General features: G+C 37.9%; 1 protein-coding gene across 1 annotated transcript in view; it reads right to left on the reverse strand.

Annotated features, from left to right (window-relative positions):
- LOC127234031 (thioredoxin domain-containing protein 3-like) overlaps window positions 1-19,220 on the reverse strand; it is a 44,732-nt gene extending 25,512 nt beyond the window's left edge. The window contains exons 1-8 of the mRNA XM_051200742.1: window positions 19,181-19,220; window positions 19,046-19,103; window positions 18,775-18,881; window positions 16,820-16,891; window positions 14,008-14,124; window positions 12,930-12,996; window positions 4,777-4,850; window positions 1,503-1,595 (exon numbers count right to left, since the gene is read on the reverse strand). Of these exons, the coding sequence (XP_051056699.1) occupies window positions 1,503-1,595; window positions 4,777-4,850; window positions 12,930-12,996; window positions 14,008-14,124; window positions 16,820-16,891; window positions 18,775-18,881; window positions 19,046-19,103; window positions 19,181-19,213 (621 nt within the window). The 5' untranslated portion in view covers window positions 19,214-19,220. The remainder of the gene's footprint in view (window positions 1-1,502; window positions 1,596-4,776; window positions 4,851-12,929; window positions 12,997-14,007; window positions 14,125-16,819; window positions 16,892-18,774; window positions 18,882-19,045; window positions 19,104-19,180) is intronic.
- Window positions 19,221-20,991: the final 1,771 nt, after the last annotated feature.

Genomic DNA, 20,991 nt, shown 5'->3' on the forward strand with positions numbered 1-20,991 from the left:
TTCATGCACACCTCCGCTCTCCATGCTGGGATTTTGCTTGGTTTCTGATTGAACTGATCTTATGCATGGTGTCACTAAAAAACATGATGGCGTTTTTATTTTGTTTTGTCCTTTTAATGAGGTCACTATGTTGTGTGAGTTGGGAAGAGGAGGCAAATCTAGAAGGAGTTGGGAGAAAGGAGGGAAAATGAATAAATATATTGTACAGAGAACTAACAGACACACACACACACACACAGAGAGAGAGAGAGAGAGAGAGAGAGAGAGAGAGAGAGAGAGAGAGAGATGTGGTGGGGAGAACTTTTGGTGCTCTATCCCAGAGTTTCTAAGTCAATAACTCTCACATTTGGATCCAAAATGTTCCCCAATGGCCACGTGATTGCTACTGAAAGCAAATTAAACTCTTAAATGGAAGGCTGTGCAATCACTGGGTATATTCTTGAAGCAGTAACTAGGAGTCTGATATCTCCTTTCAATTACTCTTTGTTTCAAGACTTCATGAAGTGAGCAGCTTTAGTTTACCATGATCTCCTGAACATGATGTTCTGCCTCACCACAGACACCAAAGTTGTGGCTCCAGGACACCATGGAATAAAATGTCTGAAGTCATGAGGCAAAGTGAAGTTTTCTTCCTTTTTAGTTGACTTTTTTCAGGTATATTCATCACACTGAAAGCAATCTCACTGACATAATAGCTTCTGAATGACATTCCTAAGATATTTTTCCTTTATTTTTTATATATGGAAAAGGAGAGCAAGAGAGATTTCTGGAATTGCACAGTTATTCAAGTGCTGACCAGCAGAGTTTTCTCTTTGAGTAACACAATGGGCACTTCCTAACAATAGTCCTGTATATGGCTACTGAGTAGTAGTCATATGGATAGTATAAATAAGACTCCAATTTCTAAATGTTATTTAGTTTGAATAAATTTAAATCCAAATAGTCACATGCATTTACTGCCCATAACATAGGCAGAATGTTTTTTAAAATATAGGTTTCCCTTTCAAAGTCTTAACCATTCCCCTTTAAAATTGTTTGAAATACTGCCTTTACCTCATTCTTTCAGGAAGAAGACAACTTGCTGGGGTATAGCCTTAGAGAAAGGACAGAGACAAAGAGTAGGTTACAGCATCCCTGTGTATCAGATGGAAAGGAAAACTTTCAGCCAAGTCCGGAAGTTGATGGGAAAGAATTGGCTATTCCTTCCAGAGAACATAGCAGAAAGAAGTCTTCAAAAACAAACCATTCAGTTTTGCTTGGTTGCTATTGTTTACACTGGAGATAATCCCAGAGCCACCATCTTTGCCATCACCAGGGTGTGGACATCACCAAGTCATCAAAAGTTTATTCAGTTGGTTAGATTTGTTAATTTTCTAATATATAATAAAAATCTATATTTATAGCAACCACTGTAATTGTGTGTGTGTGTGTGTGTGTGTGTGTGTGTGTGTGTGTGTGTGTGTGTAAATAAGTACACAGTGGATTTTTAAAAACCTTCTTACCTGGTCTGCTAAATGACTATAGAATTCCCTCACTAGTTCTTCGGGGAGAAACATGTTGTCCTGTACTTCTATGACAAATCCTTCTTTGATAATCTTCAATTCAGGTAAGGTCAGAAGTAAACATGACAAAGGAACACATGTAAAAGAAAATAGACCTATTTACTTCAGAACTTAGTAACTGCCTAGTTTTAATCTTTTCAGGTAAAGACCCCCCCCCAAAAAAATTCACAGGATCTGAAGTAGCTCAGAAATTCATAAAAAGGTTCCTTTGATACTCACTCCCCAGATATGTTTTTAAAACTTCAATAAAAAATTTCAAAATTGGACTCAAAATTGGAAATCCTAACATAAAAAGATGGGAAAAGTAGGAACATAATTCCAAGAAAACACACACACACACACACACACACACACACACACACACACACACAACTGTCTGAATTATTCATACAAGTGAAATTTGAAAATGCTTCTCCATGTCAAAATTATTTTAGCTTCTTTTGTTCCTATGTTTCTGTTTTTGAAGGCTAACTCAATTGAAATACTAGATCCTATGATCTCCAGGAAACACACCTCACTGGTAAAGGTGTGTGACTGGGAGTCAAATGATTAGATAACAATCTACCAAGGAAGCAGAAACTGAAGAAAACCTGACATAACAATCCTGGTATCAGATTAGGTATATATAAAGCAAAAATTAGTAAGAATAAATTTCCTAAAGACATTACATATTTAAGAAGGGGATGATTCAGCAAGAATATATGCTATAACAATTATACATGAACCAAATGTTTAGCCATAAATTTTATGGAACAAACACTAGTGAAACTCAAAAGTCAGATTGACCATGATATAGGTGATTTCAGCACCCAAGTCTCAATTTCAGATTCATCATTCAAACTGAAAATCAGCAATGCATCCTCAAAGCAAACAGATATGCATCAACAGACAGATAAACAATATTCCATTTGACAGATATAGAGCAAGATATTCCCAGTAGTTCATAGAAACATATTTAAAGAGACCACATTCTAGGTCATAAATACTTACCAAATATAAGAAAGCAACTCTCTTTATTCTATCAGATCATGGTCCCATCAAACTAGAAACCCATAATAAGGAATAAATGGAAACTACATAAGTTCATTGAGACAAAATAATACACCTTTGAATGTTAAGAAGTCATTGAATCAACAAAACAGGAAATTTGAAAAGATCCTGAAACCAAATAACGATAAAACTATAATGATGTACCAACACCTTTGAGAGATACCTAAGACAGGTATAGAAGGGAACTTTACAGCTATTAATGTTTACATCACAAGTATCTTGGGAAGGAGGAAAAAAATATCTGAGAATTCTCAAGAAAATAACTTACAGTTAGACCCCAAGCAGAATCTAAGTGATAGTAAGAAACAATAAGGATCAGGATAGATATTATTAAATTGGAGACTAAAACAACATTATATAGAATCAATTAAACAAAGACTCAATTCTCTGATAGAATAAGATGGGACACATCTTTCCAAGATAACTAAAAGAGAAAGAAGACCTAGAAAGAAATATAAAGGGGGAATTTACTACAGATTCCACTGAAATATAGAGAAGCATCAATGAGTTCTTTGAAAATTTATATTTCAAAACAGTGGAAAATCTAGAAGAAATGAAAAATTTCATAGGTGTCACCTACAAACATTCAATCAAGAAAATATAAACAACTTAGATGAATCCATAAGTTAGAAAGATTGAAGTAGTAACACAAAAACCGCTCAACAAATACAAGTTCAGGTCCAGATGATTTCTGCCAAACCTTTAAAGAAGAGCAAATATTAATGCTCCTCCAACTATCCTATAAAACAGAAATTGAAGGAATATTACTAGTAAATTCCCTCTTTAAAGCCAGCATTGCATGGATACCAAAGCAGGAGAGGGACACAACAAAGAAAAAAACCTACAGATCAATTTCCCCAGGGAACACAAACCCAAAAATTCTTAAAGTCTTGCAAACTATATTCAAAAATACATTAAGATCATACAACTTGACCAAATTGATTTCACCTCAGGATGCAAGATTTATTCCACAGACACAAACCAATAAATGTAATGAAGCATATAAATAGAATAAAGGGCAGAAACAGAATGCTCATTTGGACCTGAGTAGAGAAGGCTTTGACAAGTTAAATACCCTTTCATAAGAAAATCCCTGAAGAGACTAGAGATAGGAGGAGCACATCCAAACATAATAAGAGCTGTCTATGGAGAACCTGCAGCCAATACTATGATAGCCACAGAAACAGTGAGAGCATGCCTCTAAACTTTTGAATAACACAAGAGTTTTTACTATCTCTATTCTTATACAATACACTACTTGATATCCATAGCTAGGAATCTTAGATAAAGCTAGAATGTATGAGAAAGAAACAAAAGGAATTCAAATAAGAAGGAAGATACGTCATCCCCATTTGAAAATGGCATGACATTATACTTAAACAATCTTGTTGACTCAATTAGAGAATCAGAGCTAACAAACTCCAGAAAAGCATCAGGGTGGAAAAGACGAAAAAAAAAAAAAAAAAAAAAAAAAAAAAAATCAAAATCACCAGCATTTCTATGCACTGGTAACAAACATGCACTCATCCAAAAACAGAGAAAACCTTATTAAAACAAAAAGAAAATACCTAGGAATAAAACCTAAGCCAACAGGTGAAACACTATCAGTACAAGGAACACTTTAAGATACTAAATTTAAAAAAAACTAGAAAGAAGACATTAGTCACTTTGACTTTTTACAAGAAGTGTTTACTCATCTGAGTTAAAATCATTTTCACATATATGTAAGGAACTCTGAAAATTGTATCTTATATACGTGTGTGTGTGTGTGTGTGTGTGTGTGTGTGTGTGTGTGTGTGTGTGTGTGTTCTGGGTCTAAAAGAAAGCACTGAATGGCTTCTTAAACTATCATGCATTGAAAAGTGCCATTATTCGTAATATACAAGAAAAAAAAGCAAGCTAATGTGAGTTTATTGCATTGTTGTATCACTAATAGCTAAACAAAAAGAACTTTTATAACAATTCCATTTAATATCTAAAATTCTGAAAGTTTCTGTAGGGTGGTGATAAAGCAGATAATTCAAGGGAGATACACTGGGAGATCTTTGTAAGACAGAATAAGCAAACTCCTATAGAGGGAGCTAGGAACAGCAATACAGTGTGTTCTATTTTATCATAAGCTATTATTTTGCAATTAAGTCAAACAACTTTTGTTATTACTTACTTTTTCCTTAACTTCTATATTTTTTCTCCTGAGTACAGCATCAGGTTTAATAATAGCCATGTTGTAAATTTCCCCTAAGAGAAAAAAAAATTAATTTTCTTGGCTCAGAACCAGGATAATGAAAAATCTGGCAATTAGAAATATGAATTGATAATGTCTGGGTTATTAAGGAGACATGATATGAATATATAGACATGTGTAATTTTGATACAATTCTCATACCGTTGAATTACAAACATTGTAATTCAGTAACTCAGTATTAAAATGAGTGAATCTTCAGTCATGCATTGTGCAAATATAAATCACAAAGCAACAGAGCTACCAAGTAAGAAATGCACTCTTATCGTAAATTCCCTATACCAGTTGTTTTAGTTACCTTTCCTGTTAGTATGATAAAATACATAACAAAAACAACTTACCCCAGAAAGGGTTTATTCTGGCTCATAGATCAAGGAAATAGTCCTCCATGGTGGGGAAGCCAAAATGGAGGGATGTTGAAGCAGCTGCTTATTATCACATCCCCAGTCAAGAGGGCAAGAGTGATGAATGAAGGCAACTGTTCAGCTATTAGTCTGTTTTCTGCTTTTCAAGGCCCGAATTCAAGTAACGAATGGTAACAGTACCACCTACAAGTGCAAAGGTCTTCCAACCTCAGATAACCTGATCAAGATGATCCCACATATACATGCACAGGCATTTGTATCCTGGATTTAGCCAAACTGACAGTTTACACTTTCATCATTTCATATCCTGGGTGCAAGTAAGTCTTCATCTTTATACCACCACAAGGAATGAACTTACACACCCGTGAGTATAACCCAAGTTATAAGTGTGTGCTCATGAGTTTAACACAAGCACACAAGTACATGCACACAGTCAAACAGATGTGCATATAGTAAAACAGATGCATACACAAATACACAGAGCAGTGGTTTTCAACCTTCCTAATGTTGCAACCCTTTAATGCAGTTCTTCATGTTGTGGTGACCACAACCATAAAATTATTTTCATTGCTACTTCATAACTGTAACTCTGCTACTTGTAGTGAGATATTCACCTTGTCCACACCTGTGGCATAGACCATGCCCATTGGGGCATGGAGACAGGGCTGGAAGTGACCTGGGGGAACTAAGGCTGAGGAGGGGGTCTCGGAGAGCTCTCTTGCTGGCATCACGGGGATAGGAGGACATCCAGAGTCATCCTTGGGACCAGGAACCTGCTGGTGTTCGTCTGTCTATGTTGTGAGTTATTTCTTCCTGAATAAACATCTATTCAGCCTATTTGTTTCTCCTGATCCTTATTAAATGTCAATATCTGGTGTCAGAAGTGGGATCCGGATTTTCACTGGACCTGGTTTTCACCCAGGAGCCAGAAACTCAAGCTGCCTATGATGACCACAACTTGTCTTTATGCAGTATAGCATCTTTGAATGCTTGGAACAAGGTTCATGAACTAGGGGAGAGGATAGAATCCTATACTAAGATAAGGCAAGGACCAAGAGAATGCTTTAGTGTATTCTAGAAAGGTTGTCTAGGGCAATACAATTAGAGGTAGCAGATACAGATTCTAGGCAAATACTCATAGAATCATTAGCTTATGAGAATGCAAATCCACAGTGCAAACAGGTGCTTTGGCCTTTAAAAATCAAATCAGCACCCTTGTATGAATGGGTCTTATATACAGCCAACATTGAGTATAATGACAATAACACTGAAGCTTGGGTAGGAGAAGCCATATCTAAAAGTCCGAGAAGACATAAAGATAACAGAGGTCTTAACTATGGTGACATAGAAGCTTGAGTAGGAGAAGCTATCTCCAAAGGTTTGAAAAGATATCAAAGTGTCAGATATTTTAACTGTGATAGGATAAGACATCTAAAAAAAATTGTAGGCAAATTATTTCTAGAAATAACACTCCCAGCCTCAGCCTTCTGGGATATGTAGAAGGTGTTGCAAAGGCAGACACTGGACCAATGAATGTAGATTTACCAGAGATAAACAAGGAAACCCTTTACAATTGGGAAATTCCTTGGGGGGGCCTCTTGAAGGCCCCTATGTCAAAGGTGGTCCGGACATTTCCAATCACAGTGGAGGACAATCTCCCACAGGACAATTAGAAAATCCAGTGCCTATCATAAAAACTCATACTGCTGTAGATGACAAACTAGTGATAGAAGGTGAATCAAACACAAAAGAAGGAAACAAAAAATGTATATTTTGGCAAACCTCTATAAATAGTCATAGGCCTAGATTGATGGTTAAAATGAATAACAGACTGGAGAGATTGTTGACATAGGGCCTGACATAACTATCATAACTAATAAATCTTGGCCTCCAAGATGGCCCCTGCAAGAGGAAATGTTCACTTCTTAGGGATTGGAACCCTGTCTCAGGTAAAACAGAGCACGAGATGGATTGAATGTATAGGACCAGAAGGACAGAGAGGAAGGTTGAGACCATATGTGGCTGATATAGAAATAAACTTATGGGGTCATGATCTATTACAGCAATGGAATGCACAGATTAACATTCCTCCAGTATTAGATATGAACCATAAATGACCTTATGATTGTGGAAAAAGTATTATAAAATACTACACAAGTCAGACACCAAATATCCAGGCTATACAAAAACATAATAAAAGTGCCAAACAAACAGAGGAACCAAAAGCCCTACCCTTAAAATGGCTAACAGTTCAACCTGTCTGGGTAGTACATTAGCCTTTGACCTCTGAAGAGTTAGAGGCTTTAGAAAACATGGTTCAGGAACAGCTAAATGCTGGACATATCGAGGAATCTACCAGCCCTTGGAACTCTCCTGTATTTGTTATCAAAAAGAAACCTGGTAAATGGAGAATGCTTATAGACATGAGGGCCATCAATAAAGTTACTCAGCCAATGGATTCTCTACAGCCTGGAATGCCCTTGCCTTCTTTGATACCTAAAGAATGGCCTATTATAATTATTGATTTAAAGGATTGCTTCTTCACTATACCTTTACAAGAACAAGATAAAGGAAATTTGTCTTCACTGTAGCTTATTACAATAATTCTCAACCAGTGAAGCGATATAAATGGAAGGTTTTGCCACAGGGAATGCTAAATAGCCCCACTCTATGCCAATATTTTGTGCAAAAAACGTTGGAAATAATTAAGTAAACAGTTTCCACAATCCATAATCTACCATTACATGGATGATATATTATTGTTAGCTTATTCTAAAGTAGAAATTTTGGAAACAATGTTTGAGAAAGTAAAAAAAGTTTTAGCTCGTTGGGGATTACAAATTGCACCCAAAAGCATACAAAAAAGGAGATTCTATCAACTACTTAGGATATAAAATAGGTCTATAGAAAATTAGACCACAAAAAGTACAGATTAGGAGAGATCGCTACCAGAGTCTTAATGATCTTCAAAAATTACTAGGAGAGATTTCTCAACTACAACCCATTATTGGAATAGAAATGAATGATTTGAAAAACTTGAAAATGACCCTGAAAGGGGACAAGAACTTGAATAGTCCACGAATACTATCAGCTGAAGCTGAAAAGGAATTAGAATGGGTAGAAAAGAGGATATTAGTAGCACATGTGGACCATGTGGATCCAAAACTAGACTGTATTCTGGTTATATTACCATCTAGAGAATATGCTTCAGAGATTTTGATGCAGAGGGAAGATATCATATTAGAATGGATGTTTCTACCACATAAACAAAATAAAAACTAAAAACATATATAGAAAAGATCTCCGACTTGATTATAAAAGGTAAATTAAGACTTCATCAACTGACAAGAAGGGACCCAGCAGAAATTATAGTACCTTTAACTAATGAAGAAATTTCCTCCTTATGGAAAGATAATGAATATTGACAGAGAGCATGCAGTAATTAATGATTAGCAACAATTATCCCAAAAATGAAAGAATCAAATTCATAAAGAAAACGATTTGGATCCTTCCAGCATTGTATGAAAACACCTATCTCTGGAGTTCCTACATTTTACACTGATGCAAACAAATCTGGTAAGGCAGAATATAAATCAGGGGAAAAAGTAAAGTAGTTCAAAGCCCTTACAATTCTGTACAAAAGGCAGAATTGTATGCCATTCTCATGGCACTTATGGATTTTACAGAACCACTCAATATAGTTACTGACTCTCAATACGTAGAGAGAGTAGTATTACACATTGAGACTGCAGAATTTATTCCCAATGATTCAGAATTAACTTCATTGTTTATACACTTACAAGATACTATCAGAAATAGGACTCGTCATATATATATATAACACATGAGATCCCATAGGGGTCTGCCAGGTCCCCTAGCACAAGACAACGATGAAATTAATCGGTTGTTAATAAGAAGTGTGCTAGAAGCCTCGGAGTTTCATAAGAAACACTATGTGAACAGCAAAGGTTTAAAAAAGGATTTTTTCTATCACTTGGCAACAAGTTAATGAAATAGTAAGGAAATGTCCTACTTGCTCATGCTATAACCAAACTCCTTTACCAAAAGGCAGTAACCCTAAAGGTATAAATAGAAATGAAATATGGCAAATGGATGTGTTTCACTTTGCAGAATTTGGGAAATTAAAATATGTGCACCACACTATAGGTTTCAATGGGCTACTTCTCTGAGCTCTGAAAAGGCTGATTCTGTTATCACACACCTATTAGAGGTAATGGTCATTATGGGCATACCTACACAAATGAAAACTGACAATGCTCCAGCATATGTCTCCAGCAAATTTAAACAGTTTTTTGAGTATTATAACATAAAACACATAACTGGTATACCACACAATCCTACAGGACAAGCAATCCAATCGTACTTTAACGGAAATGCTCCATAAATAGGCAGGAGGAACCAAGATACCCAATCGTAGGTTACATAATGCTTTATTAACATTAAACTTTCTTAATGCTAATGAAAAAGGAATAACAGGTGCAGAAAGACACTGGACAATAGAAAAAAACTTCTGAACTAAATCATCTGGTATACTTCAAGGATGTATTGACTTCAGTATGGAAACCAGGATATATGTTACGTTGGGGTAGGAGTTTTGCATTTGTATCATGGGGGAAGAAAAGCTATGGATACCAATTGAGTTGATCAAGATCCTAGTTGAACAAGAGAAACATCTTAATGTAAAGAAATGACAATTCATCCAACAAATTGGGCCCCATGAGATGTGCAGAGACCTCTCAAAGTTAGGGAAAGTGCTCTTTTTTTGTCCTTACAGGAAAACAGAAAACACCCATCTTCAAACAGGCAAGAGACACTAAACATGTAGGTACCTACAGAAGAGAAGATAGCTCTCCAGAAACAATTACTTAATGAAAAGGAATCTGGTTTATGGTAAAAATATTTAATTCTCATAAACTATTTCTAAACAGAAATCTATTTCTCTTTTATCTTGACGTCAGAAGATTAATATCTAGTATTCCTCTAGTCCCAATTCATATAAACCAATGCTGGCTTTGGAGTTGGATTTTGCTTTCCTTCTCTAAATTCAAGCACGTTGTAAAGATTAAATTCACAGTTTCTGCCTTATATCAAGAAGCCAATTGGTGTAAGGCAGAAAAAAACAAAATCTGGGGACTCATTTGATTATATGCAATTTTCTCTTGGAAGTACTAATTTGCTCATATACATTTTGATGCTTAATGTTGCCTTTCCCTATATGCATACCTAAAAACTTGAAAATTTTACTTTGATATTGATGTTTAAGTTTTCCATGAGTAATAATAACAATCCCTAACAGCAATCCTTGAACTCTCTGGAAAGAAAATGGGGCCCACTTTGTCATTTCCACTTGACTCAACCTGATGCATCTGGACTACAAACATCACCCTAAAAACGGTTTGAGACTGTTTTGCTTGAGACAACTCCTGACTAGCTAGCTATTATGGTGTACCTACTTATTACACCATGGCCAGAATTTCAGATAGAACTCCAGTGAACATTTCCTGCCACACAGTGACTAGCTACACATGTCACAGCCAGTCCTGTCGAAATTTTGTTGCTAAAAATTTTCTTCCTACAGGATCCCATGGAGCAATCATTGTCCCAGTTCAGCAGGAAGTAATCTTAAGATAACAACGCCCCCTTTCCCTACTCTAAGCATTTAGGGAAAATATTCATCTTAGGGTTGGGTATGGAAGGTGACGCTTAGACTCTGGTATCTTCTCTTTTAGACAGGGATAAGGTATGGTTGGAAAAGGTATGGTTTAGATGGGATATGGGTAGATTAGATTAGCCTATCTTTATGTGAATTATTTTAGTAATAGTGACATAATAGTATCATACAGCTTACATGGTTATAGATTCTTATATGTGTTAACCTATGTAAAATTAAGTTTATTACCTTCCCAGAATTGTATATAAACTGTATGTTTTGTCATATTGTGAAAATCTCTCTAATTATGATGTTTTTGCACAATATTCTTACCATATTCTATGTATGTATACTTTTACTTATGTTCAAGACAATTTTGTATATTGATACAATTTAGGATATTTTTATCATGCTGCACTTTATAGTTCTGTCTCTGGTCTAGACATTTCTATTCTATCTCTGCTTTAGGGATTTACATGTGTATATATGTACATAGTTGTATTACTTTACTCAGGGCAGTGTCAATCAGTGTTATAACTAAGTTCCTGCGTATTACAGATTATCTTCACCCATGTTTCCTATACCTATGAGATTAGTCAGAAATAGATGCTTAATCTTCAAAGAATTCATAGACCTGCAGAATATGGCATTTAAATGTTTTAATATTAGTACTCTGTTGACATGAGACACTATTGCTCCTGACAGCACCATGCACCTTCCCGAAAAATCTCCGACACTGTTGTCACTCCTCCTGAAGTCCATTCAGCTATGGTCTCTTGGGCAAAGAACTGCCCCCCACCTCGACCACTGATTTGGACGTGCGGTCCTATGTGCTTGAAGGAGACAAACATAGATGACTGCTGAACCCTGCCAAGTCAGGGTAAGACAGCCTTTTTACCTTCCTGCTTTTGTTGTGGTCTGCCAGATACTCTAGGCCTTAGCCAAAACTGGCTGTACCAACATTGCTGTGAGACCTTGGGTGACTGTCCAGGTAGCATGCTGTTTCTATCCTGTTTTGGAAGTTGCCCATCCGCATTTCCTGCCTACCCTAGTATTATTATTTTCCTTCTCAGGCCTTTGATGAGGTTGAGGATTAAATTATCACAACTATTATTCTCTCTTCCTAGTTAGATATATTAGGTACTAGACTTAAGCTCTCCAGCTTAGGACAACTCTATTGTAAACCCCATTTGAACTTCATCCTAGGACTAGATAGTTAGGCCTTAAGTTTGTATGTTCTCAATTTTCCTTTTCTTAGAGAACACTTGTTATTCACTGTTTTGGATATAGTTTTTGTATCTAGCCCAAATCTTTTCTTTAGACTAAAAGAGGAAGTGTAGTGAGATATTCACCTTGTTCGCATCTGTGGCATAGACCACGTCCATTGGGGGTGGAGACAGGGCTGGTCGTGACCTGGGGAACTAAGGCTGAGGGAAGAGCTCAGAGAGCTCTCTTTCTTGCAGCACAGGTACAGGAGGACATCCAGTGGCATCTTTGGGACCAGGAAACTGCTGGTGTTCATCTGTCTATGTTGTGAGTTATTTCCCCCTGAATAAATATCTATTCAGCCTATTTCTCCCTGAGTAAACATCTATTCAGCCTATTTGTTTCTCCTGATCCTTATTAAATGTCAATAGCTACTGACAGTCTTAGGAAATCCTCATGAGAGAGTCCTTTGACTTCATAGAGATTGTGACTCACAGGTTGAGTAATACTGATGTAGAGACTCCAGTAAAGGCATGGGATTTTCAACTGAGAATAAGTAAAAAACATTGAATTCAAAGAAGAAATTATTTTTCTCAAGATTTGAAAGTAAAAGATGAACTGGAAAGTGGCTCCCAGATCATTTGCAGAAGATAGAAAGGAACCCTTGCTCCTGGGTAAGCTTTGAAGGTCTTTAGACAAAAGACACGAGCCATTATACAGTGGAACAGCCTGTACTGACTCTCACCAATACAACAGCTCTTCATTGCCACAGCAGCATAGTGAAGGGCTCCACATGCAGAACAGTTACCAGACTCCTTTGCTTTCTTACTTACCAACACTTTCATACTGTGATTCCGCCAGCTCTTCTTCAGTTTGATCTACTAGTGGAATTTCCATATACTGTGAAAGATAATTGATGGGAGATGTCATTCTGTATGTTTCTCATACTGGTTAATAATAAAGCACTGTTGGCCAATAGGAAAGGAAGATAGGAGGGACTAGGAGACAAGGAGGAAATAGGAAGTAGGAAGGAGGAGTCAAGATGGAGAGTCTGGAGAAAGCAGTATGCCACCGGCTCCCGGTAAGAGAAATACATAGATCAGCAGAAATGGGTTAATAATTAAGGCAGAGCTAGCCGATAAGAAACAAGTAACAGGGCCAACAGCATTGTATCAAATACAGAGTCTCTGTGCATTATTTGGGGCTGGTGCGGCAGCAGGACAAGACCAGCGGCGGCAGGCGGAAAAACAGTACACGTTACAGATAATTGTAAGTAGACAATTACTTTAGTGTTATAGTCAAAGAATGCCTAGAAATGATGTTAATGGTAATTGAAAGGCAAGGGGAATACAAGGCAAAACACAAATTATTCTTTGATTTGCAGTAGCAGGATATTTCCTGAGGAAGCTGTATCATGTCAGCACCCAGACAGATAGAAAGCACTATAATTCACATAAAGTGTCCCTGAGGACTCATTTGTCAGAGGCTGAAGCCCAAGTCTGTGGTGCTAGTGGGAGACTGTGGACAGTTTTAAGTAAGGCCTAGTTGCAACAACATAATTCATTTGAGACATGCCCTTGAAGGAGTCTGTGTGACACTGGTCTATTCCTCTCTTTCTTTTTCAGTTCTCAGCCCCCATAAATAGAGTGACTTGGCTCTCTACAAAGTGCCTAACATGATGTGCTGCCTTGTCACAACCCTGAAGCAGCAATAGGAAGGATAGACAATAGAGTGACTCCTGTGAAACCAGGAGCCTAACCACACCTCTCCTTTTTATAAGCCAACTGCTTTGGGTATTTTACCACAGTGACATAAAGTGGCCTGACACATCTAATTAGGGAAAATGCTTTAGGAGAACACAAAGTATGGTCCATTTCAAAAGTTATAATTGCCATTCATCAATAGTGTTACCTGAGGACGAATCATTTCACCTGCTACAATTTTCCTCTCTTCGTCTATCAAGTTAATGACCTTCTTATTGATAAGTGGTGCATTTGCACCCTGAATCTTTGCAACAATTTTACCATTCTACAAGAGAAAGGAGATTATTAAGAGACTTTCATTTTCATGTTAAATCAATAATTAACATATACTCTGGACTAAGTTCTCTCTCCTTGATCCCATATTCCAGCCAATCATCTTTAGGATACTATAATCAGCCATTTGAAAGTAATAAATGATGGGACAGTTCACTTTGATTTGGTAACGTCAGTGATTAGAGTTCCACACTTGTCTGTCCTCTACACAAGTCATGGCTGTATCCACATCTTCTTAAGCATCCTTATGCTACCAGCCAGGTCTGCCTGTATCCTCATCATGTACAGGAGCACTCACCAGATACATGCCTCATTCATATTTGCTTTAAATGGGAGGGATTCTAGGAAGATCCTTTAATTTGGTCTACTGAGTTTCTGATTTCCTTTATGTTGCTGTTCACACTGACCAAAGGCAATTTGGGAAGGAAAATGTCTATATGGGCTATTCTTCTCTATCACAATCTATGATTGAGGGAACTTGAAGTACAACCCATAGAGGAAATTGCTTTCTGGCTTTCCCTCCAGCATTCTTATACAGGTTGGGACTGCATGCCTAAAGAAAGTGCCACTTACAAGGGGCTGGGTCCTTCTACATCAATCAATATCGAGCCAAGCACCCAGGAACATGTCCACAGCCCAATCTGATTCAATTTGATTCAAGCAATTCCTCAATTAAGACATGGCTGGTAGATGACTGTTGTGTCAGATTAATAAACTAAGATAGATGCTATACCCTCTTTGTCTGTTTCTTTTTTACTATATGCAATGCACTAGGCATCTGTTTATGGACATAGAACCAGGCATGATGGTGTGTATCTAACCTTATTAAACAAACTCACTATGCATAGTCTCAACACCCAGAGAGATCCAGACAATATGAAGCCTTGGCCACCTTGGAAGAAGACATCACTCCCTCAGCCAAAAACCATTAGACTACTGAAATAAGGACTTTGAATGGTGTGTGTGTGTGTGTGTGTGTGTGTGTGTGTGTGTGTGTGTGTGTGTCTGTGCCTGTGCGCATGCGCATGCACGTGTGCATGCCTGGTGCTGGAGTTACAGATGACTGTGAGACCCTGGTATGGGTGATGTGCACTTAACTGCCGAGCGATCCCTCCAGCCCCATAATTAAAATTGCAATTGTGAAGATTCTTTTCTGCATTGTGGGAAAGAGTGGAAGGCAAGAGAAGATGTCTGCCTGTGTTTGTTGGAGGTCTAAGTATTCTCAGTCTGATGATACCAGCCTGACAATTCTCTTGAGCAGAGCTGTTGCTAGAATGAAGCTTTTGTTAGCTGAGAAGCCTGGCTAATAAAAGAGGTTGGGATGGGAGAGTTTATGTAATGAATGGTCAGCTGGAGGGCAGTTTTGTAGTTAGGGAATACTATTCTCCCATAAATGGTCCTCCATGTGGTGTGTTCAGAACAGAGTGCCTAAGGCCTGAACACAGGGCTTAGTGGATGGTTCTTTCCCTGGGAGGAAAGAACCTTGATGGAAAGGATACTAAGAATTTACAAGCCAGGGCAGAGTGATGTGTCAACATAGATAAGGAAACCTCCAGGAGGACAGGAGAACATGGGTTTGTAAGTCAGACTTTGAACCACATGACAAACTGTAAGGTTATGAACAGAATTTACTCTAAGATCAGAAGTGACAGGACTGAGGTGGGAAAAAAGAAAATTAAGAAAATGTAGTGAATTCTATCAAACATAGGAAAATAAAGCAACTGAAGTATAAGTGATAGGAAGTAAAAGAGACCTCTACTTTGCTCAAGGTCTTACAAAAATTTGAGAGAAAAATATCACCACTTTTTGCAGGCAGAATGTTCTGAAGCAGATGGTCCTTGCCTTTGTGCAGTTTCTCATCCTGATTCCATAAACTATATACATGATAGGTGGCTTCAAAACTGTCACTCTACACAAAGGCCATATTGCTTCAAAAGCTGGAAATCAAGTACTTATACAGTCAATATAATGCAAGAACATGATGTATTTTTATTTCTTTAAGTCAATAATTCAATTTTTGAAATAGTTGCAAGAAGTTTTATACAAGATGTGCTATTAATAATTATTTCTACTATTGAAAACTAAGTACCCAGGACTAGAAGGTTGACCAAGTGATATTTGCTTTGGCTGACACTTCTCTTGACTACCACATGGTTAAAGATTTAAGTGCACTTAGGAAACAATGTTTATTATACTGTTTTCTGATTATTGCAGTTGTCGTACAATGCAAAATATAGGTATATGCAGACAAGTGTAAAGAAGAAATAAGATCACCTCCACCCCCTGTGAAGAAAACAATGAGAACAACTCGGGAATAAATTTTCCATGATATTCCTAAACATTTGTAAACATGGAGATGGGAGCAGAATGCATTAGAAAGAATGATTAGACAGTCACTTTCACACAAATCCATGAGTTCTTAGAACTACTGCTTTGCTGTAGCTCATCTGAGAACAGTTTCTCACTCAGGTCAATGCCAATTTATTTGTCTTTTTTTCTAATCAGTTCAGTATGTGATAGTCTTAACAAGCTCCCTGAAGGCATATTATTAAATTTATTATCAGACAAACAGAGATAAGGCAAACAGTGTGCAATTACTATCACCAGAAAACAGCTCTGTGGTAATTTTCAATGTTACCTGCTCCTTCACAAGACTCTGATAATGAGATGACAAAAGCTGTACTTACGAGACTAAAGAGGAACACAGGCTCACATTTATCTCTAAATGGCTGCAGAGTCACAATGTTGTCAGCTTCAGCCTGAAGGATATTGTAAATATTTTAGACAATAATGAGAAATCAATATTCACCCTATTCTGTATGCTATGTCCAAATGACATAGAGATGTGTATATGTATCATTTTTCTGGGACTGCAACATTTTCTGGGTTTGTGACAGTTGTGTTAAGGATCAAACTGCATGCATTAGTAACTCAAGCCCTGTGTTCTTTGGTGCCTTTAGCCAAACTCACCTCTGTGTTTCTACCTTCCTCTCTGTCTGGTCCTGCCATTACTCCTCCAATCCAGCCCAAGTGTCCTTGATGCAAAGAATATCTCTTACTCCTTCCTGATAGCTCTCTTCTGGCTCCACACTGAACTTGACTGTCCTCCCACCCAGGCAGACTTTCTCTTTCAGTGCTGTCCTACAGGTGTGGGGCTGTCTCCCTTGCCCTCTTAGGAAAGCAATGCTTTTCCAGCCACATGTAATTCCAGCTCCAGGGGCTCGAACACCTCTGGCCTCTTGGTACACTTGCACTCAACATGCATGCACCCACACACAATGTCTTACACACAGAGAGACTCAAACACAGAAAAATGGGAGGGAGGCGAGATGGAGATACACAGAGACACATATGTGTACAAAATTTAAAATTATTAAGAAAAGAAGAACAAAATGTTTGTGCAGAAGGGGTTGGCTAGTTGACAGTCTGTGAGGTCAGGAAGTAAACTGACTCCAAGGGTGTCATGAAGGGCAGTGAAGGCATACACCAAAAACATGCAGTGGGTGGATGTTTCATGTTTGCTCACAGACTATGCAGCTTATAGATCTGGGGTTCACTGTTTCAGCAGTTTATACCTTACTGACTCAGGTATGCATCTGTCTAAGAGAAATGTATTTTAGCTTCTCTGGTAGTCACATGAAAGAAACAGGTGAAAGTAAAGTAATACATTATTTTCCTTAACTCAATATCAGTTCAATATGTATTCAATGTGAAAATACTCTTTCCATAATAAATCTTAAAAGTGATTAATATTAAATAATTGTTAATAAATAATTGACCTCTAATACAAGTAGATTTATATAGCCAAATATTAAATTTCACAATAATTTAATTTAGTAATATCAGTTTTTAAGTTTTTAAAATTTACTTGTGTGTAAGAGAGACAGAAAGACAGACAGATAAGCAGGCAGGCAGGCAGATAGACAAAGAGAGGGAATCTATCTCTACTTTTACCATTTGAGTCCCAGGGATCAAACTCATGTCACCGGGCCTGCCAGCAAGTGCTTTTACCCCCCTGTGCTATCTCAAAAGTCCTCAGTTTTTAAGATTAAATTGATTAAAATTAAAAATTCATTCCTGAAATTAATCAAGATAGATCTCAAGTGTTCTATTCGTACACAACGACACATTGGACAATAAGATTCTAACCAATTGTTAACTGGATATAGATAAATCGAATAATCAATATGAGTTAAATAAATTTGACTATGATATTTAACCTCATCACTTTTTATAATTAATAGATGAAAAGAGAAATTACTTCCTTTGAAATATTTATGCATAGATAAGTATCTAGGGATCTACTCCATGATCCCAAGGACACAGCACCCCACAATCTTAATGTCCTCAGGGACACATATTGACCATATCATTAAGTAAAAGAAATATCAACAGACATATGTCCATTTTTTATATTTTCCTAAGGTTTACAGTCATGATGAATTATCTCAGCATCACAGAAACTAGGTAAAATTCATAACTAATTCTCAGACTATAGAACTAAACATATAGTAAAACTCAAAAGCAAACATTGGTTAGAGTGAAGATTGGCAGGTTGAAGTTAAGACAATACTTGAAATACTGGGGAGTCCTTCAGTCCTGATGTAACAGGAAACAAGTTGGATGAAAATATAAAGCTTACAACGGCAAAATGAAGAATCTCATCTTCGTTCAGTTCATTTTTCAGTTTTCTGAATAAAGCTTGCACAGCTTTGCAAGGTCCACACCAGGCCTGGTATACATCAATCACTAGAAGATGGTGATGTTAATGAAAAGACAGAGTCCAAGAATTAGAGACTGGCACATTCCCGCCCCAAATGAGCAAGAAGGCAGCTTTGAAACAGAATTCTGCAAAGTGTCCCCAAGTGCTTAGGGGACAAACCCTGGATACAGAGATGAGAGTGCCCCAGTACCTGTTAGGCCTTTATTCAGCAACATCTCATCCCATAGGTTCTGACTGTTGATGATTGACTACAAAAAGAAAATCATTGTAAGATGTAGAAAATGTCATTGCACCAGACAAAGACCAGCTGGCAGGACAGACCCACCTGGAGCTGGACTTCTCGTTTTTTGCTTGCCATTTGTCTCCTTCTGCAGAAAAGGATAAAGAAATATGAGACATGAGAGAATATAAACACTGTTATATCTGTGTCCCCAACAGCATCTTGATGTACTTAATGTCCAATTTCCCTTTAGAAAATGCTGGCCAGCTCAGATTGGCCTCTAAAGAGAAGGCAATGTCACAGGCAGACTAGTGCATGCTGGGTATGGATTCTCACAACAAACTAGTCAGTGTGTGTGTGTGTGTGTGTGTGTGTGTGTGTGTGTGTGTGTTTGCACTGTGTGTGTTTTAATAATGTAAAGTCATACTGTGTGTGTTAGGTATGTAATAATGTAAAGCCATACCATGTGTGTGCTTTAACATTGTAAAGTTGTAAAGTTACACTGTATTTTCTTTATTTTTTAATAATGTGGTGGTCTCTTACACCTTCAGCAGAACATGTTAATTGGCAGTGAACATGCTTTTCAGACCTGCTAACTCCAAGATTATAGGGATTTTACAACAAAATCACTGGTGTTCTCTGAAACACAACATGGATTTTTCACAGCTGTTAACATCAGGAATGGGTAATAGACATTAAGTCGAAAGAAAGGAAAGCCCTTAAGACTGCATCCCAACAAAATTGCTATACACCATAGCAAAATGGGCCCTCTCAGCTAGATTGGAACCTTTAAAGACCATTTTAATTGGCTCCTTTGCTGAGGTCTATGGCCTTTGGTAGTATGAGCTCTAAAGTTCAGTACCTGTACTGCTGGGTCAGGCCCGGGCTGAGGGTGACAGGGCTCCTGCTGTACCTTCTTCCCCAGCAGGTCCAGCTAAAGGAGGGGATGAGGGATGCCTGGTGTCACCCCCGGAAGATGAAGAGCAAAGACACCAACGTTCAGCCCTCGAGGCCTGGTCTGCCCTTCCCTCGCTGTGGTGGAATCTCGAGGCTCCTGCTCACAGCGCGTAGAACTGGGCACCGAGCCCAAAAGCAGTTGGCACCTAAATATCCTTCACCATTCCTGTCACAGCCCTGGAAATAAAATTTCCATCTCCTGAAGACCCTTCCTTCTGCTGCCTTCTGCTGAGTTGCCCTGAGCGTGTCCTGGGTGTCCCCCGCACCAGCCCCATGTGCGCACCACAGCATTTCTGGTTTTCGGGGAGGTTTCTAAAGTGCAGACTTGACTTCCTTGTGGGCTTTGGAGCCTTTTGACTGTCACTCCTTGCAGTAAAGGATACAAATTCCTCAACTTGGACCAGAAAATGTGGTCTCTTCCTGCTGCTCCGACTCTCCACCTTTGCTGAATCCACCCTGGTGGTCTCTCCTTCACCCTCTTCTTCCCCCATTCCACCTAGGAACTGGGCTCACAGAATTTGTTTAACTATTTCAATTTTTAGACTTACAAATATTTCCAGGGTCCCCATACACCCTTCTCCCAGCTTCAAGATTGAGGCTAAAAGCCACAATGCAATCACGAGGGAAACCGAGGTTCATCAATCTAGTAATCAATTATTATATATAGTTTATCTCAAGTCTGCAATTTCCCTGCCAACGCAGCTTTCTTTGGAACAAGATACAGTGCAGAGTCCACGTACAATCAAAGAATATTACCAACAATAGAAGAACAGTGAATAAAACGTGGTATGCCTGCATTGTTAAGTATGCATGTAGTGCTACATTGTGCTACTGGTAACCATAGGTGCTGGCACAAAAAACTACCAAGTTTTGTTTTTCAATGAAAATAACAGGCAGAGGAGTGCTAGGTATAATAACATTTATGTGTAATCAGTCTATATATTCCCAAACCTTGCCCA

The sequence above is a fragment of the Phodopus roborovskii genome, unplaced genomic scaffold (assembly GCF_943737965.1).
Source record: "Phodopus roborovskii unplaced genomic scaffold, PHOROB, whole genome shotgun sequence".
In the NCBI taxonomy this organism is placed as follows: Eukaryota; Metazoa; Chordata; class Mammalia; order Rodentia; family Cricetidae; genus Phodopus; species Phodopus roborovskii.